At 41.6% G+C, this 12905-nt stretch overlaps 1 protein-coding gene across 1 annotated transcript in view; it reads left to right on the plus strand.

Annotated features, from left to right (window-relative positions):
• The window catches only part of PARD3B (par-3 family cell polarity regulator beta), a 2091605-nt gene that overhangs the window by 978657 nt on the left and 1100043 nt on the right, over positions 1–12905 (plus strand). Inside the window, 3 exon segments of the mRNA XM_029606318.1 lie at positions 3209–3261; positions 3264–3282; positions 12320–12445. Coding sequence (XP_029462178.1) covers positions 3209–3261; positions 3264–3282; positions 12320–12445 — 198 coding nt within the window.

Raw genomic sequence — 12905 nt, forward strand, 5'->3', positions numbered from 1 at the left:
TGTCACTCGATTTTTCTAAGAGGGCAGATGCGCATACAACTGCTAGTGTGTGAATAGTATCTTGCATCAGCAAAACAAAAGGTGAGTGCTGAGGGCATTCTGGAGCGAGGCCAAGAGATGTGCATGCAAGTACATATGCGCCTGGGCGCACCCCCAAATCTAGGCCACATAACTTTACTTCTGCTGTGGAGGAGGTTTATGTTTAAAATAAATAAAGTTATGGGCAACTGTAAGGGGTTTGAGAGAGTCTGGGATAACGGAGGGGAGGGGGGAAGGCTTAAGAACCATGGGGGTGGGAGGACCTAGCAGAACACTGGACAAACTGGTGAAAACTGGTCTTCGGCTGCATATGCATCTGTTATAAATACAGGCATTTGAGGGTCCCTAAGCTGACTTACGCTGCTGGGCAAGCACAAACTAAAAAATTGGGTGCACAGATATGCAAACTTAGGCTGTTTAATAGCATGTATACGTATGTGTGCGCATGTTGTAAAATTGACACATCTCTGGGTGTGCGCCAACGCACATGCACTTTTTTGAAATTTACTATCCCTTTGAATATGATGATTATGAATTTTATTGTGAACCACTTTTATAGTTTTTACTGTGAAATGAGGTATATCAAATAATAATAATCAGATGAAAATTTTTGGTTGCGAGCGATTCTGAGCCAGATTCAAAACTAATTATAAAGATACAAATTTCAGAAAATCCTAAATAATGTGACCCGTCTACTGATGCACTTATTCTTTTAGTAGATGGTGACTGTGATTTGCAACCCCAGTTAATAATGTAGCCTTCATTTTAGGTCTGTCTAAAAAATGTTTTTACTTGTTGATACATTACTTTATATAAATATATATATCCAATAAGCATTATTACTGAATTATCTAGGGCAGGGGTGGCCAACTACAGTCCTTAGAGCCACAAACAAGCCAGGTTTTCAGCATATCCACAATGAAGATGCATGAGATAGATTGTGTGTACTGTCTCCAATGTATGCAAAGCATCTCATACATATTCATTGTCGATATTTAGAAACCAGGCCTGGTTGTGGCTCTTGAGGGACCGGAGTTGGCCACCCCTGATTTAGGGGATGTCTTTCAAGTAAGTTACATTAGTATGCAATGTGCTGATCCCAGCCTTTCCACCGGTTGGAATGAAGTTGTAATGTTCCCCAACACAACCGATGCTTGATAAACAGTTCTCCTTGGCAGGATTCTTCAATGTAGCGAGGTAAATTTCAAACACAACTGTGCTTTAGCAGATAGTTTTTCCCTGCAGGAAGCTCAACGTCAAGGCGTAAAGTCTTTCCTTCTACTTTAATGTTCCAGATCCTGGCTGGACTTATCCAATAACTTTACCTGTTCAGCATCAATACAGTCTCTGGCTTCCACCACAGAACTTAATTCTGCCTGCTTTATATACAGTCTCTGGCTTCTGTCACAGGGCTTAAATCTCTTTCTAGCCGAGACCCGGAATGTCTTTTCAAGCATTGCTTCTAGTGCCTTGTTATTGGTTTGAGGAAACCAAGCCCCACTGCCCATAATAGCTTATAGAGGGAAACTTATACCGTTTGCCTTGCTCAACTACAACTACTACCATCCACCACAGTTTCTCTACCAGACTCTAACCTAAATGGCTTTAGCAGTCCAGGTCTCTTTAAGGGGGTTTCTACCATTCTTCACCCACATCCATTGGCTTTGGGTCCTCCAACACCTCCACCTCCATCTCCTCTGTCTCCTCCTGCCTTTATTAGGGCTCCTTCCTGTTCCTGTCCGGCCCCTTTCTCAGGTCACCCCCCTTTCCTCCCAGTACATCTGGGTGTCCCCTCCTCCTTGATGATGTGACATCTGTGAAGTCACTCATTCTTTGCTCTCCAAACCTCCCACTCCCCCAGGTGTTCTACGTGAGGAAGGTTTTCTCCAAACCTGCAAATTCCTTGGTTCTGAAGGTTCCACCCGGCATTTCCTTCTTGCCCAGATTCTCCTACTGGCTTCCTTACCCAATCCTTCCCAGGGTACATCGGAACCATCACAGCATATAAAACTCATCTATTCTACCCAAATAGAGATTTAAATGTCAGTAAGGCTTTTCCCCTTTTAAATTTAGTTTTGAAGCAGTATTAACCTGTTTATTTTTGTTCATTCTTTGATTCTTTTCCTAACTATGCCACCTAAAATGCTACTGCAAAACAGGCATGAACCATTGGTGTCTGATGTGGGATATGTTTGACTGCTTATTAGGGAGAGCAACTGTATAGAAGTGCACAACAAAAAGATTATGACGTTCTCTCATTCCGCCCGTTTGTTGGCTGAGGATGGGGCAGTCATGCACGTATATACACATGTGGTGGGCCATGTCCTTTGGTTTCTTCTTTTTGGGGGAATGTGGAGAGAGAGATCAATTTGATAAGTAAATCTAAGATTTCCTTAGCACCTTGTTTGGGTTTGTTAGGTTATTGGTGGCGGGTAAATGTAAATTTGGGTGGTAAGGATAAGACTTTGATTTATCACTGTATTCATGCTGCTCGTCATACAGTGGCGGTATATTGGAAGGAGACTCCTAACTTCTTTAAATGGCAGTCCTCACTAACTGCTTTTGCACTGATTGAAAAGATTACGTATTTACTTAGGAGGAAATTGGATAAGTATGATCAGATTTGGGGGAAGTATTAGCAGTATTTGCGTACTTGATCTGTGTTGTTTTAATGGGGAATTAAGGTAGGGATAGTTATTGCATTATGAAGGGATTGGGAAATGATCTGAGTATGTATGTATTTTGTTAATTCCAAGATTGCTTAATAAGCCAAATTGTACTGTGTGATGTTTGAGTTGAGGTGTGTTCACCATTTGTTAAATAGTGTGTTAAAAAAAAAAAAAGAATGATAGTTTATTGTTTCACATAATGGATGAAATTGTAAACCATAAAAAAGTCATTTTAAAATATTTTATAGTGAAATTTTGAATAGTGGAGGTTATTTCTAGTTAAAATTTGAGCTTTCTTGGATCACAGTTTAGAGCAAAATGAAGATTTCATTAAAATAATAATAAAAATATATATATACTTCCAGATTCCATGCTAAGCATTCCTGCTTCTTGCTGTACCTATACTATATTCATTTTTTCTGCTGTTTAATATAGTTGCTGTCAATCTATGTTTTTTTACGTTCCATATTGTTGCTTTATATTTTCCAGCAAAATGACAGAAAAGTAGAGATTTCTGGGGATGGTGGACCTTTGGGGATCCATGTAGTACCTTTTATTCATCACTAAGTGGCAGGTAAGTTTTGGTTTTTTTTTGTTATTGTTTTGTTTTGTATTTTTTTTTTATAAACATACAGAGTCTAATATGTTAAAGATGTTGTTAGATTGGTATATAATGTAATAGACAGCAAGAAAAAGAACATAGCTCGTACATAATCTCATTTGATTTAGGAAAACATTTTTTTAGGCTGCCAGCATCCCAGTTCTAACTTGTGCAGAAACACTGCCAGACTTGTGAGGTTCTTCTGTTTGTTACTATGCTGATTGTGTGTTTGATGTCTAATTTTTTATGAAAGCAAACTTGTGTGCCGCCAAGGCCGTTAGTATAGGCGGCATATAAATAAACATAAATGCATTTGGTGAAATTAACCCTGCATTTTTTTAATGTGTAATCTTTCTTTTTATTTATTAATCACATGTATAAACCACTCCTCCAATACAGGCTTCTATTGCCTGCATACTAAAAAGAAATAAAGCAGACTGCTTTGCACTAGAACTCTTTAATTTAAAATCCATGTAATTATTCATGATTATGAAGAACCTTTTTTTTTCTTTTTAAATATTCTGATGTGAAACCTAGTAGAACTGACTGTGGCACTTTTCATTGCACCACCTGAGAGCTCCTACAGTCTTCATAGGAATTCTTCCCCCCAATGTAAACCTAAATGGCAAACAAGACATGGCAAAGTCAAAACAGCACTAGTTGTCTGACAGTTCTTGGCTTTTTCCCAGCAGTAATTAACCTTTCAAATAAGGATGTGAAGGTTAAACATTTAAAAATGTGTAGTGTACCTTGAACTTTTTTCTGTCAAGATCACTTCAACTGTAAATGGCTTAATACTGTTTTGAGTTCACTGATGCATAACTGCCTTTTCCCAGCTTCATCTGAGGTCAGAGGCGAACTCCAAAACATTTGCATCATGATATTTTAGTCCACATTTTTCATAATATGTACTTTCAATTGCAGTGTCATCAGCAAGGTGCAAATAACGCTGCCGTTAAGTTCTTGCTGATTAGATTGTGAATTACCTGGATTGAGAACGTCACTGAATAAATGCTAGGGCTTCTTGACTTGTTTTCTATGTTTATTTAATACTGTTGTTCACTAATGGTAGATTATGTCTCCCAGCAAGTTATTTGACAGACAATCTGAAAGTTTGCTCGGTTGGCCTGAGGATTTTGTCACCTTTGTTGAACATTTATAGCTAACTGGTTAATCGCCCTTTTTTTTTTTTTTTTTAATGAATCTGTTTGGTAACGTAATGCTTCAACTTTACTGAATTTTTTTTTCAGCTTTGTCAATAATGGACCAAGGTCATTTTGTTCTCGTAGACAAGAGGTGATTTCTTGGGTGGAAAATATGATGCGTGAGCAGATGTTCCAACTGGAGGCTTTGCTTGAGTCTTATATTTATTGTGGCATTGAATTCTAGGGTCTTCAGGCATAGTATAAATAAGCAAATATCAATTTGATTTTGTGTTACGGCTTTGAAGTAAAATATCTCAACGGTCATTAATTTATCTGAAAGAGGATTCATAATAGTATTACTGGTAGCACCCATATCATTTTGCCCTAAAATTCAGTCAAACTTATTATCCAGCTTTGGAAGGATGCTCACTAAAACAGTGAGTAAGTTCTAGACCTCAGTGACTTGTGAGCTTTGTTACTTCAAAGATGGGGTTAATGTTGCTTTCAAGTATCTCCATTTTAAGCACTGCAGTGAACAGAAGTCTTCACTGCGGCTCATTTATCATTCAGTTTGGGTGGAGAAGAGTGGAAGGACAGCAAGCTATTATCATGTTGATATGAGCTTGCCCAGCCAAGTAGACTATTGCCTGGCCAGGCCTGTATTTGACAATAGGCACGTGCTTGTATAAGCCGAATGAAGATTTACTGCTTCCCAACTGAGCTGTATCTCACTCAGCAGAGAAAAGCCCTTTTGTTTTTCCTCTAGCTACCCTCATAAGCTGTCTGCAGGGAACACATAAGATTTCAAGGTATTGTTCTGAGATCCTTTTCCATGGGTGGTGACTCCTAACATGGAGTCAGCATTGAGTAGCCATAGTTGGGATAATTTTTCCCTATGGCATTAATTTGCACTTCATTGTTGTAACTGTGGACCCTTGAGCCGGTTATGGAGTTATAGAGGATCCGCTGAAGGGAAGGCCTGCAGCGGGACTTGTAGCCGGGAGGTGGAGCAAGGCCAGGAGACCAAACAGGACCTTCACCTATACCAACCCACGTTCCCCGCAGGTTGAGCCCTTGGATACCGGGGCCGGCAGGACTTAGGTAATGGTCTCCTGGTGAAGAGGAATCTGAAGAACTGTCCGAGTCAGGCAGGCAGAAGTGAAGCAAAGCCAGAAGTAGTCCAGAGATCGTGGCCAGCAGTATTGGTGCAAGATGAGAAGATGGTCCAGTGGTCGAGGCAGGCAGCAGGATAGCGGAGCCCGGAGACAAGCCAAGGATCAGGACGGGCAGCAGACAAATACCAGAAGACAAGCCGAGGTTGGATCAGGAACTGGAGTATGGAAGCAGGAGCGGAGCAGGAACTGGATCAGGAACACGAAGGCAGGAACAGCAACTAGCTACTACAAGAGTATGACCTTTTGCTAAAGCAAAGCATAGGTGCTCTTGGACTTCCTTTTATAGTCCCCTGCTGATGACGGGCATTTAGGGGCCGGTCCGAGGTTTCCCGCCACGGCCCCTTTAAATGCTGCAGAGAGACGCTCATGTGCCTAAGGGGCAGGGCCTGGTTGAGGAAGTAGTCGGCGTCTCCCTCGTGGGGAGGACGCTGAGATAAAGCCCCGACACGGCCTGGGGTGGAGTGAGGCGAGCCGCGGCAGAGAAGAGCAGCTTCGAGGTAGGAGAGAGCCTGGCTGTGGCCGCCCGCGGCCGGGATTCTTAACATCCATATTAAATTGCTTATTTAGATGTGCAGTCTCCTAGATTCACAGGATGTCTCTGCAATTTCTCACAATCTGCTACTGTTTTAATGTCTTGAAACACATTTGTGTTATCTTCAGATGTGGTCACCTCACTCATTGTTCTACAGATCATTTATGAATATACTAAATAGCATAGGTTCTAGCATAGACCCCTGGGGCACTTTATTAATGATATTCCTCCATTTGGAAAACGGGCTTTTTAGTCCTACCCTCTGTTTCCTGTCTTTTATCCAGTTACCAATCTTCAATAGGACAGAACCTATGATCCAATGGCCTTCCAATTTCCCGACTTTGTCACATACCTTCTGAATATCCAAATACACTATGGGCCAGATTTTAGTAGCTACGCCCGATTTTATAACATGTGTGCGCAGCCGTGCGCATGTTATAAAATCCGTGGTCGGCGCACGCAAGGGGCTGCGCACCGAGCCCTAGGGGGACCCCCGTGGCTTTCCCCGTTCCCTCCACCTACCTCTCCCTTCCCCTACCTAACCCGCCCCCCAGCCCTACCTAAATCACCCCTCCTACCTTTATTTTAAAAGTTGCACCTGCCTCCGGACAGGCATAGGTTGCGCACGCCGGCACTCCCAGCACAGCCGCTGTGCCGGAAGCCTCGTTCCTGCCCCACCCACTCCCCGCCCCTTTTTTCAAGCTTTGGGACATACGCGCGTCCCGGGGCTTTTGCATGTCGCCGGGCCTATGCAAAATAGGTTCGGCGTGTGCAGGAGCGGGTTTCGGGGTTACGCGTGTATATCATTTAAAATCCGCCCCTATATCATTTGATTCACCTTTATTCAAATGTTTATTTACAATTTCAAAAAAATCTTGTAAATTGGTAAGGCAAGAATTCCCTTTGTAAAATCATGTTGACTCTTCTCCATTAAACCATGACTGCCTATATGGTCAAGAATTTTGTTTTTAAGGGTAGCATCTACCATTTTGCCTGGCACTGATGTCAAGCTCACTAGTCTATAGTTTCTATGTTCACCACTGGAACCCTTTTTAAAAATTGTTGTCACTTTGGCCATTCTTCAGTCTTCAGGTACCATTGCAGTTTTAAATGATAGGTGTAAATCACCAGAAGCAGGTATTGAGTTTCATTTTTGAGTTCCTGCAGAACTTTGTAATGAATGCCATTTGGATCCAGTGATATGTTGTTCATTAGTCTGGCAATCTGATTTATTATGTACTATAGTTTCATAGTGAACTTATTTAGTTATTCAGGGTCATCACCATAAAAAAATATTTCTGGTGTGGATATGACCTCAACATTCTCCTCAGTCAGGACCAAGGTAAAGAATTCATAAATACAGTAACTTTCAAACAGCCGCGTGGGTGTATGCCAGCTCGTACCAGTGGATGCTGCCATTTTATAACATATACATGCAAAAGCACATATGATATAAAATCGGCTGTACATGCGTATATCTTTGCACAATTTTATATGGATGCACGCAAGTGCTGCGCAAAGGCCAAAACTACTGTGTATCTGCAGTTCGCTCCAGTTCATTCAGTTTATGGATCGGATTTCCTAACCCCCCTCCCCCGCCCACCTCCAATTATTTAGCATATTTTTTACCCCAACCCTTAAAACCTCGCTGATTCACCTAATTTTTTTATTTCAATATTTACACGCTTCCAGAGCGGCGGTAAAGTATCATGGCAAGGTATCCCAGCATGCGCTTGTGAGCTTAAATACAAGCACATTTCAAGGTAATTTACTGGAATGCCCATGTCCCGCCTATGCTCCACCAATTCCACATCCACACCCCACCTCTTTTTAAAACTTTTTAATTCGTGTGCATACCGGGAAATTCGTGCATACTCATGTGCTTTTTAAAATTCACGTAGTGCGCACCGACCTGAGACATGTGTATCTCACGACTTTGGTGTGTGAAGGGATTTTAAAATCAACCTTTCAGTTTTTCTGCTATTTCCTTGTCCTGCCTCATCACCACTTTTACCCCTTTATCATCTAATGGCCCAGCTGACTCCCTTACAGGCTTTTTGTTTCAGATGTACTTGGAAAAGGTTGTATTAATTGTTTTTTCTTTCATGGCAATCTTCTTTTCAAATTCTCTCTTAGCCTGCTTAATTATATTTTTACATCTACCTTATCAGTGCTTATGCTTTTTCCTATTTTCTTATGTGGGTTTGCTTTCCTTTTTTTTTTATTTTTAAAAATGCCTTTTTGGTTTTTAATTCCCTCGTTCACCTCATCATTATACCATGTTGATAGTCACTTGGTTTTCCAATTACCTTTTTTGAATGCATGGAATATATTTTGTCTGGACCTCAATGAAGTTAATTTTAAACAGTGTCTATTGCGTCCTGCAAGTTTTTAACATTGAAAATGGTTCCTTTTAGATTTTTCCTAACAAATGTTGTCATTTTATCATAGTCTTCCTTTTTATAGTTAAATGCTACTGCAGTAGTTTTCTTCTATATTCACCCTCTAGTGATTGTCAGTTTTAATTACATTACGATCATTGTTGCCAAGTGGATCCACCACCTTTTCTCTTCACTAGGTCCTGCATTCCACTGAGAACAGATCTAATGTAGTTCCCCTTCTCATTGGTTTCATGACCAACTGCTGCATGAAGCAATCATCGATGACATCTAGGAATTTTACCCTCCTTTCATGTTTTGATGTGATATTTACCCACTCAAACTTGGATAAATGAAGTCGTTCACTGTTGTGTTGCCCATTTTATTATTCAGTTTAATCTCTGTTAGCATTTTACAGTTTATTTCCTCATCCTTGCCAGATAGGTGATAGTATATATCCCCACTACTGTAGTCTTCCTTTTTACCTTTGGAATTTCTATCCATAAGGTTTACAGAGTGCAGTTTGTTTCCTTTAAAATTTGTATCCTGCTTGACTCTATGCCATCCTCATTGTGTCATGCCACCTCTCCACCAATTTTATCTGCCGTGTCATGTCGATATAATTTGTAACCTGGCATCATCTTGTCTTATTGGTTATCTTTCTTCCACCATATATGTGAGGTACCTATTATGTCTATATCATCCTTTAGTAACCTCTGATTATTATTATTATTAGGCGTGACGCTCTAACATTACATTCTCTGCTGGGGAAGACTCAGATGGCTGCTCGGGCATCGTTTTCAGGATTTGCATCAGCACGTTCGTCAAGCTATTGACTGCTGTGGCCAGTGTCGTAACATTCTGCATGTTTGCTGCACTCTGATCTCACAGCATCTGGTTCTGCCTGTTGGCAACCCTCCTGAGTCACACTAGCTCTGCCCGTATGTGTCGGAAGTGTATCCCATGCCTCCTTTGCAGCTGGTCCAGCTGCACGTGCATGGACTCCTCTGTTGGTGGCAGGGATGTTGTTGGTGCTGGTCGCAGTGCTGATGATGGTGGTGTGGAGTGCAGGACTTTGGGCCTTCAATTGTGGCATGACTGGGCTTTTGGGCTGCTCCTGCCAAGGACGTGGTGCTTCAGGCTGGCGCTGTAGTATGCTGGCTTGAGGTTGTGATGAGTCTATAGGCTCCCACTCAAGGTTCTGTTCCTCCATGAAGCCAGAGAGGTTGAGGGATACATTGAGTAGGCTCGGTGAACCCAGGGGTTGCAGCATCTGCAATGGCTCTTGAGCATACTGCTACTGCTCCTCCTCGCTCACCTGGGCCTGAGCATCCATCAGGAAGGGCCTGTTCAAAAGGGCTGCTGTGCTGCTGGTCCCAGGGGCTTGCAGGCTGGTCTCCAGGGCTTCCTGGATGGTCCCTGAGACCGGCAGATTTGTGGGCTCGAGCTGTGGGAACAAAACATAAACATAGGTACCAATGGCAACAACTATTCTTTTTTTCATTTGGCATTAGAGGTGCACTTTGCTTCTTAGCATTGTGAGCATCTTATGCCAAAAGATGTGTACATCCGTTGCTGCCTGCCTATTTACAGGTGAGTGAATTTACTGGCTGTGGCTCGCGTGGTTTCCAGCCACTAAGCCATGCCTTTGAAGACATCCGGGCTCAGCCTTTGCACGAAGCACTCCTCCATGGGAGCAATGATGATTGGAAAAGGGGCTTCTCCTCCAGTCCACTGTATATTTTTATTTCTGGCCACCGTCTTGGCTTTCAGCTGTGCCTGGATGTCCTGGTACCTGCTCCCCTCTTCGTTGGATTCCGCTGTGCCTGTAGATGCCCTGGGCTATGTTGTGCCAGATCTGGTCATTGGATGCCTTTGAGGTCTTGGCCGCCCAGTTGCCAAACAGCATGGCATTAATGCTGCAGGACCCCTGCAAAGACCATTTCATTTACCTGGACCCTGAATTTGATAGGCCTGAGATGGCTGCGTCCTGGTGCCTGGCTGCCAGAAGGGGGTGCCATTTCCACTTCCAGGGACACATCCTCCCTTTCCTCTCTCTCTCTCATTCCCCTCTGCCCTCTCTCCCCTCCCTTCCTCCCCTACTCCTGCCATTGCCATGCCAACTCCCTTCCCCTCTGCCCTCTCCCTCTATCCCTAGCCTGCCTTCCTCCTCCCTCTGTCCTTGCCTGCCTATACCCTTTTCCCTCCCATCCCTTCCCTCCTGCCTATCTCTACTCCTGTCCCTACTCTTACTCCTTCCCCTAGCACTCCTGCCCTCATCCTCCTTCCTCCTCTCCTCCCACCTCTCCTCTCCCCTCTTCTCTTCTCATGCTTCTCACGTTCCATCCTTGTCACTCCTCCTCACCACAAACACCACTCCTTCACTCACATCACTCATCCTCACTCTTCCACTCCACCACCACCACTCCTCCACCCCAAAAGACATACAGACTAAATGGACTAACAAAATCTTTCACTCCAACAAAGAAGACAAAAGACTAAGGTAAAGGGAAACAGATGGCAACAGAAGACCAGACAACACACTTAGGTAATCGAATCAGAAAAGGCTCCTATTTCCACTAAACCACTCACTAACTCTCCTTTCCTCTCTCTACCACGTCTGACACATCCTCAAAGAGGCAGCTGCAGGAAGCCTGGATTATATGAACTGAAAAAATAATGTACTACACATTAATTTATGCTAGCCATGTAAAATGATGCGGCATGGGATGATGCAGCGCACCGTTCGCTAATACAACGTGGCTTGTGTTATTTACTTTTGTGATGCAGCAGACTGCAAAGTAGCCTAATCATGCCCTTTTTATCGCAGGAGCTATTTTTGTTATATTTATAGTGATTTAATGAATCTAGGTCTCTGTTTTTGTACTTGAGGCAATAGAGGGTAAAGTGACTTGCCCAAAGTCACATGGAGCGCCAGTGCAATTTGAACCCTGGCTTCCCTGGTTTCTAGCCCTTTGCTCAGTCCTCAGCATCACAGGAGCATTTTTAATTACAGTCTGTTTCCTCTCTATAAGGTGAATTTTAAAAGCCCTTCATGCGCATCAATTAGTTGTTTAATTTGATTACTCTGCTTGCAAATCGCCTATAATAGTAAAGTCTCTAATTGACTGTCAATATGAAATGCTTCCCAATTCACTAACTATGCAGTAGTCTATATATTAAGATCTGAGCCTGGGGTGTGCAGGAGAGAGCAAAATAATTTAAACCATCAGCTCCTACAAGCAACTAGAATTTTCCTTCAAAACTAATAGACCTTCTTAACAAGCATAGAAGATTTTTTAGAACATGCAATCTGGCAGAAAAATGTACTGTCAAAATATACAAGCTCCACAAGCAACAAGCAAAAATTTCAAATATTACCAGCTACCAGATGGTCAACTCTACAGACTGAATTCCTCTCAAAATGAAGCCCTTTAGTACTGACAAACCTCCTCACACTTTGCAGTGTAATTCTTGTACTCACCATCTTAGCCCCCTCAGTTTAACTTCCTTCATTGATTAATATAAACCTATATAGTGCTACTGCTTTCAGTAAATGTGCATTTGTTTAGAATAAATTCTGAATATGTCTCAGCAAAAAAGTTTAATCTAAAACAAACCATTTGAAAATCAACAAAAAATGTTCTTATTCTACAAACTAAAAAGCAAGGTTTAGTAGATGGTGAATAATTTCCAGTTAAATTAAATGATTAATAAACTTCTTAGTAGAAAGAAACATAATCCTGTTCTCTTTTCATTTTACCATGCTTTCTTTTTTAGGGTTCTTGGACTCTATATACGAGGGATTGAAGAATACAGTCGGTCTAAGCGAGATGGTCTGTTCCATGAAAATGAATGCATTGTGAAAATTAACAATGTGGACCTGACAGATAGAACCTTTGCACAGTAAGTGCTGCCTGAAGGGAATATGCTATTAGTCCTGGTAATCCCATGGATTTTCATAATGGCTTCCATTTAGTTCATGCAGAGATTTTTATGTAAAAACACCAACCAGTTGTAACCAAATCAGTAGCATATATAAGTTCCTGACATAAACCTTAGAATTTAATATGGATAAGAGAAATGTTAAACTTTATTCCTAAATGATGAGTATTACATTTACTCATTCAAATGTTCCAAAAAATCTGGACCACAAGACAATAGCTAGAATGTTAGTTTAAATATTTCCAAATGGAAGATAATAATGGAGTCTAAGCTTAGATACTGTGATATATAATTGTAAGTTAAGAATAAAATTATTGTGATACTCTTTACTGCTAGAAAGCACTCAGAGCAAGTCACATACAATGTTATAAGCAATATATTAAATGCAAAATAGAATAAAGAAAATAAAATTGCATGCAAA

The sequence above is a fragment of the Rhinatrema bivittatum genome, chromosome 6, assembly GCF_901001135.1.
Source record: "Rhinatrema bivittatum chromosome 6, aRhiBiv1.1, whole genome shotgun sequence".
Taxonomy (NCBI): Eukaryota; Metazoa; Chordata; class Amphibia; order Gymnophiona; family Rhinatrematidae; genus Rhinatrema; species Rhinatrema bivittatum.